Source organism: Anas platyrhynchos, chromosome 1 (genome assembly GCF_047663525.1).
Source record: "Anas platyrhynchos isolate ZD024472 breed Pekin duck chromosome 1, IASCAAS_PekinDuck_T2T, whole genome shotgun sequence".
NCBI classification, from domain to species: Eukaryota; Metazoa; Chordata; class Aves; order Anseriformes; family Anatidae; genus Anas; species Anas platyrhynchos.
Window position 1 is genome coordinate 193679749 of NC_092587.1, and position 21711 is coordinate 193701459.

The 21711-nt window shown below is 33.7% G+C and overlaps 1 protein-coding gene across 4 annotated transcripts in view; it reads right to left on the reverse strand.

Annotated features, from left to right (window-relative positions):
- The window catches only part of CNTN5 (contactin 5), a 698727-nt gene that overhangs the window by 50722 nt on the left and 626294 nt on the right, over nt 1–21711 (reverse strand). For all 4 annotated transcript variants that reach the window (XM_038176391.2, XM_072032765.1, XM_072032763.1 and 1 more), the window contains 3 exons: nt 17499–17626; nt 16634–16809; nt 2816–2936 (listed from right to left, as the gene is read on the reverse strand). In XM_038176391.2, coding sequence (XP_038032319.2) covers nt 2816–2936; nt 16634–16809; nt 17499–17626 — 425 coding nt within the window. The remainder of the gene's footprint in view (nt 1–2815; nt 2937–16633; nt 16810–17498; nt 17627–21711) is intronic.

Sequence of the window (21711 nt, forward strand, 5' to 3'; positions counted from 1 at the left end):
TTCACAATAAAAGATAATGAGACACCAAAATTGTCCATCTAAAGAGCAGCAGCAAGGTTAGTTGTCATCCAAGTTACTTACAATAAAGTTCTAAAAAAAATGCATTGAATTGGAAACAATGTATGAATTGAACACATAATTCAATGCAAATTCAATTAGTTTGCTAATAGCAATAATTCCTGAATATCATAAGGAGGGAAAATTACATGATTCTCATTTAAATTATTATGTGTCCAATTTATTTCCTGAGGAAATGGTGTTCGTAGAACAACCTTTTGAGTCAAAAATTACAATGATACATTAAAAATATCAGATGAGCCTTACAGTACAACTAATGGTTGAAATGTTTTTGTATGCTGCTGGTATGTTATTGCCAGCACTCAAGACTGGTATTTTGTGTAGAAGTAAAATGAAAGTAAGGTCAGAACAAGGTTATGCTGGAACTTTGCTAATATTGGCACTTCTAAAAGTTCATTGTTTCTGGTATCTTGATTTGGCCATGGACTGTAACGTTTAAAGTAGGAATCACAGAATCACAGAATCAGAGAACTGTAGGTGTTGGAAGGGACCACGAAAGATCATCAGGTCCAACCCCCCTGCCAAAACAGGTTCCTCAGAGCAGGCTGCCCAGGTAGGCGTCCAGACAGGCCTTGAATATCTGCAGAGAAGGAGACTCCACAACCTCCCTAGGCAGCCTGTTCCAATGCTCAGTCACCCTCACCATGAAGGAGTTCTTTCGCATGTCAGTGTGGAACTTTCTGTGATATAACTTGCAGCCATTGCCCCTTGTCCTATCCCCACAAACCACTGAGAAGAGGTTGGCTACATACTTCTGTACCCAACCCCTCAGATATTTATATACACTGAGGAAATCCCCTCTCAGTCTTCTCTTCTCCAGGCTGAGCAGACCCAGGTCTCTCAGCCTTTCTTCATAGGGAAGATGCTCCAGGCCCCGTATCATCTTTGTGGCCCTCCGCTGGACTCTTTCCAGGAGATCCCTGTCTTTCTTGTACCGGGGAGCCCAGAACTGGACACAGTACTCCAAGTGAGGCCTGACCAGGATAGAGGGGGAGGATCACCTCCCTTGACCTGCTGGCTACTCTCCTTTTAATGCACGCCAGGATCCCATTAGCCCTCTTGGCCACAAGGGCACAGTGCTGGCTCATGGTCAACCTGTCGTCCACCAGGACCCCCAGCTCCTTCTCCTCAGAGCTCCTCTCCAGCAGGTTGTCCCCCAGGAAGATGTTTTCTGATATGAATAAAATGAAATTATTATTATTATTATTATTTTTTAAACTGGAAACTATACTGTAAATAAAGAATATATAGCTTTGTATTTCATTGACTTTACTGCATAGTGGCAGTGTTTTCATAAATGAAGTCTTCCTCTGCAAAGTGAAATTCTTCAGTTTACTGAGATGTTTGTTGAAATATCTGTTGCTACTGATCTCGTTTGCTCAGCAATGCCCAGTATCTCCAAAAGCTAAACTTAAAGACGTTTGAAAGTTGCTGAAATTTGGGATCATCAGAGAGTGTCAAATTGCAGGCTACTGAGTGCACTGTATAAGCTGAGATAGATAGAGAAAAAGAATTATCCAATCATAGAAATGAGGGAAGTAGAACATTGTAATTAAAGTATATTTCAATATAAATTCTATTACAAAGCCATCATAGTTTTAGTTTCATCAACAAGGTGGCACGATAATGAGACACTTGAGTACATACATTCTGATACTGCTTATAATGCACTTTACTTTCATCTCAAACCTCTTCCTCAGAGAAATATTTATTTTCTACTTCAAATTCAAGAAACTCATATATATAACTGGTATTCTTCAATAAAACAATTTAGTAGCTGGTCTGCAGTGTCCTAGATAGTAGTAAGCTAAAAGATTTTTATCGTTTAACAAATTCAGTGACATTAAAGTTGAGATAGCCTTGCTTACCCATAGAGCTTTCTCATCTTGTCTCAGGGAGGTAAAGGTAACACACAAGTTTTGCATAACCCATAAGGATGACTCAGATTTCCTCAGGCAGCTAAACCAGCGTTATGTTGAAGTGCCCAGTTATGCCATAGCTTATAGAAAGATGATGGTCCTTAAAGTAACTTTATGGAAATATTTAGCAGCTACTCCCATAAAAATGTGAAAAGCCCTGCATCAGCCAGAAGCATTCTTTATCATTTCAAGCATATATTCATCCTAAAAGTGGTGGATATGAAAACATCAAAACTAAAGAAGTAGTGGAATGCGATAGAAGAAATATTTCTGAAAGATTATAATCTCTAAATAATTTTGATTTATTTTTATCTAGAGTTTTTCAAATATTAATGAAATATCTACCTCAATTTATACTTTCAAAACCCGTGTACTCCAAGCGAGGTTACCCAGCTGTGCTACCTAGCAGGGATCCATGCCTTTTGTCATTATAACACTCCCCAGTTGTATTGCCAGTAAGTGGACTAGAAGTCCTTAGCTCCTGTAGTGCACTGAGCATACACATGCACACACACAGTGCAGACATACTCAGCATAAAGGAATATACATATGGTGCTAAAGTTTGGCTTTATTGCAGGCCAATTGGTGTCCTGGTTAAGATATGAGATCCTGCAGAACATCGACCATGTGTTCCTGCATGTAATCAGGAATGTTCAGTGGAATTTAACATTCAGGTTAAAAAATTACCCAGGCCTAAAGATGTAGCCAAATTTTGGTGGTCACAATACCGTGCAGTCCCTAAAGCCCACATATTTTAATTCCCTGGTACAGTGATTTCTGGTGCCTGCATATTCAGAGGGCACTGTGAGGCTACTCACCCCTAACAAGCAGCTCCGTCTCATCTGACACGGTGTCTGCTGCAGTCTGGACCCTGCAGCCGTATCTCCCAGCGTGCATCAGGAGGATGTTCCTGATCATCAGATCTGCAGAGGACGCTTGCTGAAACAGGGATGAAGGGTCCATTTAAAGTTTAGTATATCTCTGTGTTCAAGGTACCTCACAAAGGTGTTTTGTGAAGTGTGAGAAAGTCACAGCTGCAACTTTCATCTTACACTGGTGTGCCTTAATACTCTCTTTGAGGATTATCAGAACACTTTTCTTATACAATTATTAATAGGGATTGAAGAAGAGGATTTCATTTTTTTAATAACTTTGACTTTGCTTAAAACAGTCTGTGAATATTTGCATGCTCAAAGAAAATGATTCCAAACTAACACTAACATAAAGAAATTTGTTAAGGAGCCAAACAGTTTTTTTTTTGTTTGTTTGTTTGTTTGTTTGTTTTTTGATGTAATCCTTAACATACATTGAACAGGTAGTCTTAGAAACGAAGGACTCTCTCTTCCTCTTCCCTACAATGCAGTGACATTAGGAGTATATATCTCTACATTAATGAAATTAAGATAAATTGAAACAAAATGTTAATTGATTTTATTGACCAAGAGGAAATTAATACTAAATAAGACCAAAGAAATATAAACAGATTTTCATTTTTCCTGATGAAATTTGTATATATTTAAACCTAAAACATGTAATCCGTAGATATATGTACAAAGAGAACCAGTTCAGATTTTTATTTTTCATCATTCTAGGCAACAGTAATTGCAATGCCCCAAAACCATGATCAGAAAATTGAAAAGTAAAACAGATAAGAATCTCTGTGTTATTTCATAAATGGAAGTGATAATATTAGATTTTATATATACAAAATCATGTATATCCAAGATTTACTTTAGTCATTCCATCTTATTCCATCAGATGTAGTGAGGCTAAGTCCACAGATAGTTATAATACTGTAGCTACTTAAGGAAAGATCATGTAAGGGTGAACAGAAGTCACCCTGAGGATATGATGTAGCAATTACAGTTTACTTTGTCAATTCTGTGTTCTGAAAATACTTGAAAAATTTGTAATTCTAAGGTAAACATTAGCAATACATACATATATATTAGCTAGCTACATATAGCTAATTGCCATATATATATTTGTTCCTGTCAAAATATTTTTTTATTGAGTCAAAGAGAAACGTTTTTAACAGATTAAATATAAGATTAAAACATATTAGATATCTCTAAATTTTCTTGTTGGTGCTACTCTGTATGATATGTAAATCTAACATGTACAATAGAATTATAATTACACTGCTTATGATATAAAACATATCATTTTAATAATTACAGAAGTTATATGATACATAATCTATAATAATCTACAATTAAATAATATATAGTTTTACTAAGTACAACTATTCCTATTATAAGCTATTATGTAAACTGCTATTATATTCTTGAGCCATGTAGAGTTTATATAATAAATCACTATGCTATATAAAATGTATTACATCATGTACACTGCATTTTTTACAATAGTATAACAAATATACATAATCTATAATAAATACATACAACATATGCATATATTGCCTATTTATGTTATGTTAAATTATATTTACATATTGCATATTACATATCAAGAGCAATAGATTTTCATGTATAGTTATATATTTTTATATAAAGTAGTATAATGTAATGCAGTGCAATATAGCCTTATATGGTATAATACTATATGTTATATATTATGTACAGGTGTTTATATACTCCTCTTCCGTGTTTCACTTTAAGAAACATTTACTGAGTAGAGGTATTTCTCTTCTCAGATTTTATTTACTTTGCTAACCAAGAAAAGATTGTCAGTCTCTCCTTGAATGACAGTTTCCCCAGGTCATCATTGGCTGCACTGGTGACTAAATGGTGACTAAAGTTGTATTTATTTGCCTGTTTTTTCTTTCTGTTTTTTTTTTTTTTTTTTTTGTTTTTTTTTTTTTTTTTTTTTTCTTCACATATTCTGCAGTCAGGTAGGTAGGTACACTCAGATCTTCATTTGCAAGTTATGAGCTCTCACTTTATAACCATCATCCCATATGTATCTGACCTTGCACTTTGAAGTATTAAATTTATGTTTATGACTTCAGTTCTCAAACCCATCTAATTTTTCTTTTGTGATATTTTTGTCATCTGCTGTTTTGGTAATATAATAAACAAATAAACAAATAAACTTGGGCAATTTTGTACCACACAATTGTCATTCAAATTCTTGTACTTCTATGCCAATGTCAAGGTTAAATAAGATCGATTCCAAGATGCAATCTTTTAAAAGCTAGTTTCTCCTTTCTGGGAAGAGCAGCTCCTTTTCAGCACAATATCTTGCCTTATCTTCTTTAGCTGATGAATGGAATGGAATGGAATGGAATGGAATGGAATAGTTCAGTTGGAAGGGACCTTCAAGGGATCATTTAGTGCAACTGCCCACTTCAGGGCTAACTAATCTTCTCCTCATTTACATTTTTGGAAGTGGGGTTGTCGTATTCCACACAGCACCAAGGCCAAATCCCTACTGAAGCATATTCACATGGAAGGAAGGAAAACAGAGGAAGCAGGTCAAGAACATTACTGACACCAGAGTGAATGATCTATGGCTCAATAACCCTGTAAATGTAAGAAGTGTGTATATAATGGTAGTGTTTTGCCTTCTGAAGTGTCCTCAGAATGATATTGCTGGAAGCAAGCTACTCATTTCCAGGTCGTAATACAATTCCTGTATTTCTGCTCTGGCATTCCAGAAATCACAGTGATGAGTGCTCTGCAGCTGTAAAAGCACATGCATGACCAGGAGTCAACTTCAGGATACACATTTTTCTAACACATCAGAGTTTACTAGCCAATGAAATGGGTTGCTCAAGATGATTAATGATTTTAGTACAAAGCCTTCATTATTAGAAAGGTAAGGCAAGAATCAGTCCACTTTTGTTCTCTCTTCTTTGGATGTAATTTATGTGTTTTGTTGTCAAGTGGGGAGAAAAACATTATAGGTAGCAATTATTTGGTTTCATTGCTCATAAGCTCTTAAAAAACCTGACTGTCACTGTCTTCCTGAGAGTTCATGACAATATGAATCATAATATTCTTAATCAGGAAAGATATGCATTTCATATGCATACCTGTGTAGCTGGGCTGGCAAGCAGCTATTGGAAGAATCATTGCTCTAAGTAGAGAGCTGTGCAGTAAAATGTAAGCCTGTGAAACACTTGGATTTATTACAGCACAACAGAATGTACAACCAGCATTGTTTGTGCGAGTGGAAGAATACTACATTTGGTATGTTTAATACAGATGGATATATGTTTAGACATTAGCTTCATTATCATGGTAAATGATGAGATATTTTAGATTCCATTTAGATAACTAGGAACTATGTTTGACCAAGACCTCTAAAAAAGACAATATTATTTGCCGTTCAGTGGTATCAAGGGTCTTTACAAATTTTAAGGTTTCTCCTATTTTATGCAAGATATATAAATTTTAGAAAAAAAAATATTATATAGTAAGATTTTGGTAATATTTAACTTTACTCTGGGGATAAAACGCTTCATAACTCTAAGTATTCTTAGATTTTATCCTTGTTTTGTACAAAGGTTTCACAAAATACAGAAAGACTAAGTAAAGGCTTTATTAAGAGAGCTATACTATTGTTGCTATGCTGTTGCTATGCTCATTCTCGTCTACTGGAATGTGAGGACTTTCATATTGACCCTTAAGGCAGCCCTCATTATTGAGAATGAAAGGATTTGTTTATTTAGGAAAAGTATTAGAAGCCATAGTAATAGGCCATTATTTTGTGGTGATTATTATAGAGACTCCCTTTTACCTGGTCGATTATTTACACTAATGTCAATAGAGAATTGTTTGGATAATCTTAATTTGTATCTATTTTGAAAATTAGCTTTGTGTCTGAACTTCCTTAGGCCTGGAGCAAGCCAGGGAAGAAGAGGCTGCAGCCAAACAGTTGGCACATGTAAGACTGGACTAGAGTTTTAGACTGGATTAAAAACAATGAGAATTTGAAAGTAAAGACATTACAATACCAGTGGGTCAAGGTTCATGTATCGTTTTGTTGATGATCTTATCCTGTTATAAGTTCAGAACTACAAAAAATTCTGGTGGTCAAACTGATGTGCTGGCTTTCCATATCTTAAGACAATCTCTATAACATGTCACTGGAGTTGCTTGTTTAAATCTGAATGATGACAATCCAGTTTTAAAAAATCTGTTAAGCAGGGAAGCATGTAATGCTTCAGCAAAAGCAGAGCCTTGCCCTCCTCTTTAGGGAAGATGCAGAACAGGTGGTTACAAGTAGCATAGAAAGAGTTTGCATCTTGACTATGTGACTCAGAACAGCCTGAGTTATCTGTGACAGCGTGGTTTTAATATAACGAAAGCCAAAATTAGTGGTGTCTAAATTTCTTTGTCAACATCTAAATTTCCAATTTATTAAGTGTACATTCTGGAAAGCTGCATTTAATTCCACTAATTTTATGCTCTTCTCCAACAGAGCACATTTCGCAATACATGCATTATATCAAAGAAGCATTTAATTAGAAAAAATCTATATTCATTGTTGTTCTGAATATCATTTATTACCCATTTAGCCAAGTATCAAAAGTATTTGTATTTATTCAGTAAAAACTTCTACTGTGTGGAATATATATTGTATTTTAACAAATTTAAGGAACATTTATTAGGCAACTTCTAATGATTTTAAGGAAAGGTAAAATTAGCTTTCAAGGCCAACATCAGCTGGGCACTTACGGCAACACTGAGCACTTTCGGGGCCTTCATTAACCAACAAATAAATAATAATACAGCTACTATGCTATCTGTCATGACTAATAGTTCTTCTTTCTGGGACAACAAATTATTGTGTCATTTATATTATGCTCCAGAGTATTCCATTCATCAGTTTTTGGGTAGCTCCAGTGATGAATACTGCGTGAATTTATTATTCTTACTGTTCCAGTGTGATATGTTATCTCTGAGGTCATAGTTACGTCTTCAGTGTATCTACTTAGGTTTACAAGTATTGACTTTTTTTTTTTTTCCTTTCTTTCTTTTTTTTTTTTTCTTTCCCACAAGCTGATGCAACCTCTACATAGCATTTGCTTTTGGTATAGAGATACTTCCAAGGACTATGTAATATTTGTATTTAGTTAAATGAGCATTATCCTGTTGGATTTGTCTTTTGCACCCATTGCCCTAAAGTAGGGGAAGGGGAAGGGAAAGGAGAAGGGGAAGGGGAAGGGAAAGGGAAAGGGAAAGAGGAAGGGGAAGGCCTTGCTGAGAACTTTTTGTTGTTGAATTAATACTTTTTCAGCCATTCCACATCACTATTGAAAGGAAGCTGTATGTGGATTTTTTCCCTCTCTGTTTCATAAATCCTAAGAGACTGTGAGTTGCTTTGCAGTGAAGCAACTTTTACATATGGTTCTTAAAGTGGAAAGAATTATACTTATTCTTCCTTTGAGACTGGGTTCATTATCTTGAGCTGGTTGCTAGGAAACCTCCCCATTAATCTGTCCATTCATTTGTTGTGTTTTTATCTCCAAACCAAGGTGGTTCATTCAGTATCCCACCTTTTCTTTTAAAGGCTTTGTGCAAGAACAATCTATAATCTACCTTCTTGAAATGGAGCTCATGGTTACACAGCCGAGTCCTTTTTTAACATCCAGTAAGTCTGTTCACTTCCTCTCTCTTCCATCGAAGAATTAAACATTGGTTTGATAATTAAAAAGCTCATTACATCTATTCAAACTACTGAATCATATGTGGAAAATATACATTAAAGAACCTTACATTACTCTCTCCTCATGAGAGGATCCTAGCATTCATTTCACCTGTTTCTAATGCCTCTAATTTTCTATGTTGGTTAAAATACTTCCCTTCCACACTCCAGATGCAGTTCTGTAAATGTAGCCCCGCTTTGTCTCGGCAAAAGGGACAAAAAGACAAGGTAGTTCAAAATACCAGGTAGTCAATTGAAATGATTTGGCAACTTGCAGCTCACAGCTTCTGCACTGCAAGGGCCTGGGGTCTAGAAACTCTGCCTATCACTTGTGTTGAAGACTGGGCTTGGGAACTCCATCTGGCCACCACGCTGTGAAAATTGTCTCCCTGCTTGGGAAGAACATATGTAAAAAGGTAGTGAGACTGTTGTGAAAGATCATGAGAAAACACAAGGTTAAATCAATAATGAAAAGAGTGGGCCAATCACCATTACAGGAAAACTTTTATGTTGAAAACCTAACCCATGTTTGAGTCAGTTCTTTACAATGACTACAGGGGTTTACTGAGTCTATTTGTCTGTCATCTCACTTGCTTGACAGTCAGGTGTGAAGATACTTTCCTGAAAAAATTGTTTCTGCATAGAAGAGAATGATCAAGAGGTATAAAAAGCTTGGAAAGTAGATAAACATTTTGTAAAGTCATCTTCTGTACAAGCTTAGATCAGTAAAACAGTGTTCTGTAATTAAATTTGACAGAGATTTGATCCCAAATAATAAAGACCACAGCTATTAATGTTATCTTGTTCAGTTTAAGTAATTATTTAAAATATACAGCTATTTTTACAGCTAACACACAGGTGAATTCCTGACTCATACATTATTGGATTTAGCAGAATAGTCTTTATTAATGAAACTCAGTCTGACTAAATTAAAAAATGATTTCACAGCTGAATCTTGCTTGGTTGACATATTTGATTAGCAATGGAATTTATTTTTGGTGAATTTATCTGAAGTAAAATAATGATTCTACAGAACAACCTCATGGCTATGTTAGCTTTATACCATCAAGAGTAAATGAAAAATAACAATACAATGAAGTTATTTTAAATTATACTGATGATTTAAATGTACATTATGATGGATTGTTGGCTTCAAGCCAACTTCTGTTTGTAATACATTAAGGTGCCATTTTATGCAAATTCTTAGCTTTAGCATATCAACCACTTGCCTGTTTCTCATGATGTTTATGAATTGAAAATATTTAATGTGTTGAAATGCAACAGATTTTTGTGTTGATATAAGGATTGTGGAAAATTATAATGTGTGTTCTATCATTTAATCATATAAACAAATTCAGAACAAAGATTAGTTTATTGTCAATGTTTGTTGTGATTACTGGTATATAACAGTACAATAATGGTGGTATAATAGTATCCACGCTGGTGCCGGTTGACTGAGGAATACCTGATGATATAAAATTTGTATTATCCCTATCAATAAGAAATTGTAAAAAGAGGTGGCTTTCAAAGTTTCAGATTTTTGGATCCATGATGATCTTTAAGTGGGAATATGGAACTTTCTAGTAACATTATTTTTGAGCACTGTGCATAGTGAAAGCAGCAATAATGAAAAGTGTTTTTTAGAGTGAACACTGCTGGTTAGGAACAGGTGTTGGGGTGGACAGAATGGACTTTGCAGTAGTGCTTGACTTGCTGCAAATTAGTTCAGTTCATAGTATCTGAGAAAAGACGGAAGAGATGAAGTTAAATGCATGCCAGGAATATCTCAGGTACTGGTATAGTTTTGTGAAGTTTAGAAGGAAAAAAGCAGATAAGATATTTTTTAAAAATGGAAAAAAAAAGTGATAAAAAAAGCTGGGATATGAAGTGAAAATCTTCAGGACAGAGAATGTCCCTACTCTCATATTCCCCAATTTGTTTTCTGTACTGAAGTTACTATTAACAGGAAGGAAAGAGTGAAGTACATAGAATATTTGTGCTTTGTTTAAAGCTGCAGATTTTTATTTATTTTTATTTTTAAAGGAAGACTGTAGAGCTAAATATATTATTTGAATATTGAAAATTTGAAATTTGAATATTTGAAAATTTGTGATGGTAGTGATGGTGTTAGTGATGGATGTGGTGTTAGTGGTGGATGAAGATGATAGAAGTGAAAATAGCATCCAGCTGTGACAGTTGTAACATTTTAAAGAAACATCAGAACAGGAAACATGAAGAGCAGACACATGATTGGGATTTCATTAGCATGCACCACAAAGGATGTTACAACAGCTGTATGTGAACAGAGATTTATTAGCTGGGTTCAAAGCTGATGGCACACCTTAACTCTGGGAAAGAAAGCCACCTAAGAGAAGAAAAAATCAAAAGAAAACAAACAAACAAAAAAACACGAGAAAGAGAGAAAGGGAAAAGAAAAGAGAATACTTCTCCTGGTGGCCAGCCAGAGAAACCCTTGTCCTCTCAAGGTTCTCTCCAGTGCAGTAGGTGACAGAGAAGACAATGATGAGATATAGTTTTTGCCATTTCCCCCCCTGGCCTTAACCTTTTCTTTGAGACCTGTTCATTCACCTTGGTTAATGTTGATTGGCGTATGTTAATTATCAGCCACTGTTGTACCCAGCTTGACTGTTAAGCTTTTCAGGACATACATTAGATAATACTTATTAAGTAGTTAAGTGATTGATATTTATTTTACTTCACACTATTCTCCCCTCCCTCTTTTTTTTTTTTTTATTTTTATTTTTATTATTTTTTTAATTTTCCCCTAATATTAATCAAGATCTATAAAACAGGAAAGAAATAAAGGAGGATGAAAGGAGGGAAGTTTTTCAGACTACTGGGAGCTTTCCATATGACCCTGCCATAGCAACCTGACTGGGGTTTGCAAGTGTAAGGCCATAAGAACAAAAACAATTGAACAGCAGCATAAGGAATGATGCAAGGGAGAAATACTGCCAGGGGTGCTCTGGAAAACACTGGACAACAGCTTGGGAGCAAGAATGCAGAGCTGCAGGTGAAAAACAGGCTACACAGAGCTGTAAATGGAAAGCCTTCAAATTAGACAGTATTGATCAGGTGCTCAAACCATCAGTGGTGCTGTTACAGCCCAGATTAATACTGGGCTAAACAGAGTTAAATGGTGCAACAGCTGCAAAGAAAGAGAGGAAAGAATAAAAAATGGGCTGTTGTGAAATATCTGTTATTTACCCCCCCCCCCTTTTTTTTGTCCTTTATATAATAAATTTCTTGTAAACAAGGGAAGGCAGAAATACTTTAATGGAATAAGGCTATGATTTTTTTTTTTTTTTTTTTAAGGATGTGACTTTTTTATGATGATCATTTTTCTGATAGAAATCAGTTTTCAAGGATATTTAGTCACATTGTCCAAAATGGTCAGTTATCTCCCTGTTCCAAAGTAAAATGAAATGTAAGAGATGTTACTTATCATCTTCTCTCTTTTACTCTTTATTCATAGCCAAATACAAGTATTTGGGCATATCAGTTCACACACTGTTGATTTTGGGAAATGCTCAGTGTCCCATCTTAATGCATCATGCAGGTATGTCTGTAAATTTAATCAGTTCACAGGGACTGTTTTATTCTGGAAGCAGCACATGGAAAAAGTTTGTATCAGACAATGGTCTTCATTGTGTTCAGATTTTGAGTAGTAGCTACCAGTCATAAAACAAAAAGTTTTTTGACATGCAATCTTTATTCTGTTATGTGTGCACCTCCTCACCCCACCCTCACCGTGAAGTCTATAAGAAACAGAAATCCTCTGTTCATAAAGCATATCTCTTCTACAAGACTTTTGGCAACTATTACTTTTTTTCTATGGGTGGGTGTTAAATAAAACCAAACAAGATTAATTAAATAGGGCTTTTATCTCAAATAAAGAGCAGATATATTATTATTAATAGCCTGCTCTTTTAATTGATACCATGCAGTGTAGAACTTAGTGCTTCCTATTTAGAAAATGGTAATGAAATTTTAATCTTCTGAAAGATCATTACAAGGCAACAAACAAAGGAGAGACTAGAAAATGTAGGGAAAGATGCAAAGTTATGCTCTCATAGGTTCTAAGTTATCATATTCAAGTCTCCAGTGCTAGAAGGTTAATGTACTGTCCACTTTATAAATACTAGCCTTTTCTAAGTGAAACAGTGGATTTTAATTCACTTCTATGTGGAAAAAATTATAGCAGTAAAATATAATGTGACAATTTGTGCTTATGGCTTCCCATGGTTGCAGTTTCAGTTAAGGTAAAAGACCAAGAAGATATTGAGACTAAATCACTTTCCTCAGTCTGAAAGTTATTCATACAGGTCAAGGTGAGGGACACTAAGAACAATGTTGCTGCTTACCATTATGTAGATGAACACAATAAATTATTTTATTTGGCTGCCATAAAAACAATATCAGCTTTCAAACACAGGTTTGGAATAAGGATAGCTGGTTGAAAATCAACTCATAAAATCAAATGTCTTTAACTAGAAAATTGATACCTCCTGTAGAAAATTATGGTAAATGGAGATCTCAAAAACCAGAAAATTCTGTACAGGAATTCTGGATTTAACAACAACAACAACAAAAAAGTAGGATAGAAAATCAAAGTTACCCTAACAGATGCAAACAGGTTTATATTTTCTGTGCTCAAGTGCTCACTGGTGTTGCTGGAAGGAAATTCTGGCAGTTCAACTTCCATTCAACATAATTTCTTTTAATTACACAGATTACCTCCCCACAGACCCTGAAATGTTATCAAGTCTTTTGGTTGACAAAATATGATTTTTCTGATGCCAAAGGACTCTTGGTATATGTATGCCTTTGAATGATTGTTCTGCTACAGAGCCTGTTGTAGAGTTATGCATGCAAAATATTTGGCACATTTTCTGTCCTAGAGTACAGTCGCTCCAGTGGATTTTTGCCTCTTTCCCTTCAAGCATAGCTTTTTTCAACTTGACATCCTTACAACACTTATCCTACCTAAATTGCCATAGGTATGAAATCCTTGGTAGCTCAGTAAATAACAGAAAAAACACCTTTAATTTGTATAAAAAATAGTTCTCAGTATGATTTTTTTTTTTTTTTTAAGAATGCAATTTTAGACCAAGCAAAGTAATATGTATTATTAATAGAAGCTTGTCCCTTTCCTTTTAACTGTAATTACTAAGGAACATGCAATTTTAGCAAATGGAAATTTATCTAGGATCCAAATAAATGTTACTTAGGTGATAGCTTTTATAACACTTTATTAAACATCAAAATGTTTGTCATACTTAACTCCTGGAGCTGTCACAGTGATACTGTGAGCAATGCAACTGGTGTTGTGAAGCTGACAGTGGTTTTGTTATTAACAAAGTCCCCATTCAAATAATGTTCAATTTTTCAGGCTTTCAAACAAATAGACAAAACCCAAACAAACCTGAGCAATTTATTTATTTTTAATCTGATGAAGAATCAGTGTGTGCAGCACAAAATGGGTGTATAATTATAGAACTTCATGCACACAAAGGATATTATTTTTTCTTAGATGTACTCAGATAAAAGCATATTGTGCAGGATCAACACATGCATTTTTTTTTTCCAAAAATATAAAGTAAGGGATATAAATGGAATTCTATTAGATTTCAAGTGTTCAAGTTCCTTTACTCTGCATTCTTAAAGCAGTGTCTTTATCACATTGTGTAGCACTCTGAGAATGGATGGATGGGATTACCTGATGGGATTACCTGATGGGATAAACAGAAGAGGTTTATTTTATGTTGCTTTCCCATAGTACATGGTCATTCTTTAGGTTTCAATTAAGTAAAGGAATATCTTTCTAACCTCTTGATTAATTTTACATGTTCATGTAGTTAACAAAAAGGTAAATGAGATATAATTAACTAGGCTCTGGAAATGAATAGGTATGAGAATTTTTATTATTATTTTTTTCCCCTAATGTCTGTCAAAACACAGAAAGTTTCTTATATCCACAAATATTACTTTGGAGTTTTGCACCTTATGATACAACTTGATTTCAAGACAACACAGGCAGGTCTTTTGATAAATGGACATCTGCACAGGTTTTTACTACTACTTTTAAGTGGGAGAAGGATGTGTCAGATATCTCCAACAGCATTAAAAAAATTGTAGTGAGGATTGTCCTAAATGATCATGCTCTGGTATATCTGTCCTGGAAAGGAGTGTTTCTCCTATTCCCATACTGTAATGAGTCAGTAGGTATCAGTACTATGAGTCAGTAGCCCTCTTCTAGTTCATCCAAGCCTAAACTACTATTCTAAAATAAATAAATTAATAAATAAAACAGAAGAGAAATGTCTTGACATTTAAATGACTTAGGAATGCAAGTAAATGAAGCATGGCCTGACAATCTCTTGTGTGAGCAATCTTGTAAAGACAAATCAAGCTACTCCAGTTTAAAATAAATAAATAAATAAATAAATAAATAAATAAATAAAAATAATTTTGGCATCATTTTATTATTTCTTTAAAGCTTTATAGTATTTCACTATTTTAAGACTGGCTCAATAAGGACAAAGTAGACCCTAATCTTAAAAAAAAAAAAAAAAAAAAAAAGTGTTCTTTCTCTTCACCTTGTTTTTCTTTTATGATCAGCTGAAGTTTGCAATTTGTTAAAAAAAATGTCTTTGGTAATTTCCTAGCCTGAGCAATTTTCTTGGTGATTATAAATTCCTTTCAGACTTGAAGATGCTGAAATGTACTAAAGGATTTGTGTAACACATTTTAGATTTCAAATTTTTTGAAATAACTTGATTTAAACTATAAGGATAGGTGTTTTCTTGAATTATAAGATGTTTTAAATTTGAAGTAAAAGAGGAAAAAAGGAAGAAAGAGAGAAAAGGAAGGAAGTTACAGTTTTTCCTTCTTAAATATTTAGTATTGGATTTTGAATATTGGATTTTTGATGAAGAAAAGTACGCTAAGAACCTTCACACCTTACTAATATTTTTCAATGGCAAAGCTTATTGAAGTCAAACTTTTGTTTTGTTTTTGTTTTCAAAAACAAAAATGAAAACAAACAAACAAAAAACCAAATCCCTCACCACCAACACGCATACAAAATGAATACAGTATAACATATAAAGCCAAGCAGAGGAATAAATTGATTGTCACTGACAAGATTTCTAATGCAAAGTTAACTTTGCTACATTGTGCTCAAATTAGACACATTGACTTTTAAAAGTTCCTGACCTTTGTGAGGTTCATTATTCTGTTAACATAGCATGGACATTTGATTTACATTTCATTAATGGCTAAATAGAAGTAAATGTCTGTAGCTTTTATTTCCATACTCATTCACATTAAGAAATTTCTTTCTACTAAGAAAAGTTCAAACAGTTTTACATGGGACGGGCTCATGTTACTTTATCACACTATTTGATCATATTAAATTATTTTTGTTTTTAATATATATAATTTGTATGCATATTTTTCCATATGATTTTTATTAACTTTAATAGCAGTTGCACAGCTAGAATCTACTTGGGGGGGTGGGGGGGGTGCGAGGGGGGGAGGTGGGCAAGGGATGGTGGTGGCAGAGAGAAGGCTGGAGAATAAAACATAGTCCTTGTTATTCAGATAAAAAAAATATGAGCTAAATAAATAAAAACATTGGGAGGTAAGTACATTCCAACAACCATACTATCTGTAAGAAAGATAAAGTTTATAGCAGCATCCTTTTGGTATTAAAATCAATAGAATTATGCAAGGAAGGTTAGATTCAAACTACTTTCTGTTCCCTCACAAAGATCAACAGGTACCTCACTAATACTAACAGATGAAGAATTAACTCTAGTAACCTGAAGTTTGTACCTCTTCTAGCTGTAATTTCTTTCCAACATTAGTGAAACAAGTTATCTTTCAATTTTGTTAGACTTTTGTACACGGAAGGCATGAAAAACCATGTAAAAAACATGTAAAATAAATTTTTATCACTTTGCAGCACACATAAAACCATACATATGATCACTTACTGCCTTGATGCTTTCAAAGTGTCCACCTTCTTTATCAAAGTCAATTGGCTGCCCATTAAGTGTCCAATAGAAAGTGACATCTAGTGTGCTGTCATGAAGGGCTTTGCAACTGAGGACAATGCTTTCTCCAACTGTTAACTCTATCTTCTTGGGAGTCAGCTCTATTCTTGTTGGTTCTTGAAATACAGAAGGATAAAGAACATTTCAGTGGAAGTCTAGTTATGGCAAGGCATGAATATAATGTTTTTAAGTTCTGCTTGGTTTACTCAGACCCTGCATTTATTGCTTTTTGCTTTTTTTTTTTTTTCAAAATATATAGTTCTAAATACTGAAATATACATATATATGTACATATATGTATATATTTGCTTGCTTTTAAAGCTGTAACACCTGGAATCTTGTGATTGTATTGTTTTGTCTCGTAAAAAATAAATGAAAAATAATAAAAAAAATCCAGGCATAAATACACAAAGATGACCATTGAACATCTAAAATGAAAAGCAATATAAGAAGTCACCTACAAAGTGAGAAAAAATGTGGCTTAAAAATTAATCGTGACTCAGTCCTTAGAATGTTCATTGATACATTTTTTTTTTTTTTCCTCCAGACTTCAATCCTCTTTAGAAAGGGGATTCCTCTTCAGAAAGCAAGTGAGATCCCAAAGATAAAATATGTTAAAAGGGATATAAAGGGATATTGATTTTTATTTTTTCTTCCTCTCTCTCCCTTCTCTCCTTTTTTTTTTTTTTTTTCCTTTTTTTGTTTTTAATTTTATGGAACTATTTGTGATGATCTGGTTGATTTAATATGTATGCAAATATTAGCAATGAGATATCATCAATAACATCAAAGTTTTTTGTCATACCTTTAACAGATACTGATGCAATGATTTCTGCAGATCCAAATACATTTACACCTTGGCATAAATACCGTCCTTCATCAGATTTAGAAGCATTCACGATTCGTAGGCTCCCATGTGGAAGAATAGTTATCCTGAAAACGAAAAATACATAAATATATCTCCATTCCTAGCAGCCAAATTTCATGATGATAAATTTTACAGCTAATAAATAAGATTAAGGCCTGCTGCCTCTGTAGTTAGGGATGAGGAAGATGATAATTGTGATAATCTCCTGTTTCAAAAGGTTTGTAATAACCCCATTTTACTCCTTTTTCTTTAATTCATAAAGTTACAAGGAGCCATCAGTGGATTAGTATCTTTTAACACATATCCATGGTGAATATTAATGAATATTTTGTAAAGAGTAAAAAGGTGATTCTTCATAATTTGTGTTTAAAGTTTCACTGTTATATTTTGTCAAATTAACCACAAGATATTTCATTAAAATAAAATAAAATCTTATAAACCAAATCTAAGAGAAATGGAAAGCAAAATGTAAAAGAGAACTGGAAAAAGAAAACAAAAACAAAAACAAAACAACACATAAAATTAATTATATCTAGTCAAAGTACGATTGATGACATTACTACACAGTGTAGCATAGACACTTAAATAATCTCCACTTTTTTGTAGTTTAGAATTTTTTTTTTAAATTGAGTCTAGTATGATTCCAGTTTCACCACATTTCTTATTTGAATAACCTCACTTAAGTATACTCACTAGAAATATTTAGTCATTTACACTTGGGAATTTCAGATTTTGTCTTTGCTTACACTGTATTAGTCATAAAATATATTAAGCTATACTAAGTACAAATTAACATGCTTTAACTGATCTAAAAGAAACAAAGCCACAGAATTTATGTTAAATCTGCAGCCCTGGAAGAACATTAAAACAAAACAAAATGGAAGAACATTAAAACAAAACAAAACAAACAAACAAAACCCAATAACAATAATAAAAACATTACTTCTGTCCTGAAAGAGAACTGCAAGGCTAAATGGCATATCTTAAATGGCAATTAAGCCAAACCCTGCTTGCAGATATTGAACTCTTATTAATATGCTGGGTGGTTGTTAGGATTCTCCAAACAACATAGGAGGTATGGGTTGGAAGCAGGCATGGACACTGAAGGAAGATAATTCTCAGTAAATGCTTTCAGGTATCACATAGAAGTGGAGGAGGTGAAGGAGTGCTTCCTTCTCCTGTATTTTGAAAGTAAGATTAAGATCTCTATCTGTATTAAAGTATCTAAGTGGGTAGGTGGCCTTTCACAATGATGGCTGGATTTTTAGATATAACTCTACAGTAAAGATTTTTGTTAAAGTAGTGAGTAATATTCCTTCTGCTGGGAATATTGTGTTGAGGTCAGAAATTGCGGAGACTGCAGTGTTATAGTTTATTCTTCATAGAAAAGTGTTTCACCAGGAGTAAGGATTTCTCACCACCCTTATTAACAGGTCTGTGTTGGGCTCTTCAACAAACAATAAATGGAAGGAATTCCCTTTGTAGGTTGGACACCTTAAAGTGCAAAACTGAGTTTTGTTTAAATTAGCAGTGATTAAATAAATACTTAAGATTCAATTATGTGTTCAAACCAAATCACCAATATGAGAAAAATCACCAAAATGAAAAATATTAATTTTTTACTGTCAGGAAAAACGACAACAACAACAACAACAACACTCCATTCTCTGACTTTGGTGTTTTATTATATGACATTTATAGAAATAGTGGTGGAGAAAACAGAATTTAATTCTCATGAGAGAATGTACAGTTATTCACTTCAGATGTAGAAATACTTACTGTTCTCAGCAAAAAATAAAATAATAATAATAATAGCTAAATAGCTTCAAATGTGAATGGAGCAAAGAAAAGACGTCAACAAATTCCACAGTACAATATGATGCTCTATGTCCCCTCTTACCCTAAACTAATATATATCAGTTTTTGAGTTATATTACTTGTCTAAAAGTAATTTTTTAGAAAGCAAAATTATATTAGATAACTGCTTTGTATCAGAATTTTGAGCTTCCTTTTATCTAACTATTTATTTATTTATTAATGCAAATGGGAAAGTTTTGTTACAATATTTCACACCTGTGACTGGTTTCACATCTGAAGTAAAAAGGAGTACATGTTTCACTAGAATGGTATCTGGTTTAAGAACTGATTGGGATGTAAGCTTCCTTCTTTTCTTCTTGGTGCAAGTAGGCTTTTGTATATTTCTTCTCAAGATACTTGGTGATCAATGCTCTGAGGACATTGTATTATTAGTATGATAGTAGCCTTTGCAGAACAGTAATAGTTGTCATCATACTGTCAGCATCAGACAAGTGAAAGGACACTCCTGCAATGTTTACAAATTATAAAAGCTTATACACAACATAAGTCATGATATAAAACTGTTTTTCATTCTGATCTTGGAAGAAAAGAAAGTTAGATGCATATGGAAGATGAATGAATCTTATACATATAATCAACTACTATTCTATTTAGCTAAAAGCTCTTGGAAGCTCTTCTCTATTCTTTCATGAGGAAAAGAATAATTGCTCAATCAAAGAAATTGCAAACACATTTGCTGGTGAATTATCTGACTTGGAAATTAATACTTTCCTTAAAATACCTAACATTCATTTGTTCTCCCTTTTTGTGTTTGGGAAAAAAGCCAGGGTTTGGCTATGATGAAAACTGAAATGCTTTATTTATTCACATAACACTTGCAGAAACACCGACTTCTCCCTCCCTCCCTGCAAATATCTGTCATGGAGACACCACCCGTGTAGTATGTCAACATATTTTAATAAGAAAATTCTGTAGCAAAAGGTTTTTTTTTAACATTATAAACAGAAGGGTAGCAAAGAGAGAAGAAATGAGGTTGGAGTACAGTTAAGAACAATTGAACAATTCAGGAAAACAAAACAAAACAAGACACACAAAACAACACATTATAAACTGAGGGAAAGATTATGATTATAGATGAAGGTATAGAGAAGAGATGGATCAAGGTGATAGTTTGGAGATTATTGTATCTAAGTTTAAGCAAAACCTAATGGAGATAAGTGTTGTCCATCCAAGGACTCTGAAAAAAAAATGGCATATAATCTTACTCTCTCTGTAGAAAAAATTGTCTACATAATAATGTGGAGAAAAAGATATGAGAATTGATGTCTTGGAATCAGTAAATATGCTGGTTTAATACCAAAAGCAAAAAAGACTTTTAGCAATAATATTAGTAAAAAGAATAATTGGGATAATAACAGCAAATGGACAGGATATAAAATTCAACATGATTTAACTAACATAAAACTTCAGGGCAAGACAAAATTATTATAACATTTAATAAGATAAATATTTTCTAGAGAAAGTGAATGCAAATTTCATCTTCTAAGTGTTCAGTGATGAGGCTATTGGAATTCACGTGACTGTTTAAACAAGTTTAATACAGAAATTTGAGATGGTTAAGGAACTGTCTGAACAGGAGAGGAAAATAAATTTTGTTGAAAGAGAGCTGGGTCTTTGAAATATCATCTTATTTTTCATAATGACAAGGATACAAAAAGAAGGATGCTAGAAATTTGCTGAAACAAACAGTACACTGATGCAGCAAGTACCAAACAGGAGGGCTTTGGTGACTGAGAATTACATTCATAGAAAAGTAGTGGATGTTGCTCTGGACTAACAGTACTATACAACAAAGGTAAATGCAATCCTAGAATATAGCAGATACTAACCAGCAGCTCATTATGGAAGTGTTTATAGTTAAGGAACTGAGAAAACGTAACCTGGAATATAGGTCAAACATCAGTACTAATATCATAATTATTCAGAAATATTAATTTTAATAGAGCTAGCACTCAGGAGCTCTATTATCAGGATAACCAGGAAGGAAGATGCTTATAAAATGAAAGATAAGGTGAGATGAGCACATGTTAATTCATGGATCTTTCACATAGAATCAGTACTGTTTCTATTGACAGTAATAAAATGCCACATGTATTTCATATTATGGATATCTAAACTCAGATATCTCCACCTAGAACTGAATCTCACCCTCAAATCTTGAGAAAGTTCCCCAAATATAAATGCCTATTATCACCTGACATCATGTGAGGCACAGAATCACAGCTGCTGTTTACATCAGAAGTGTGGTTCAGAAGTGAATTCCCCCATTTCC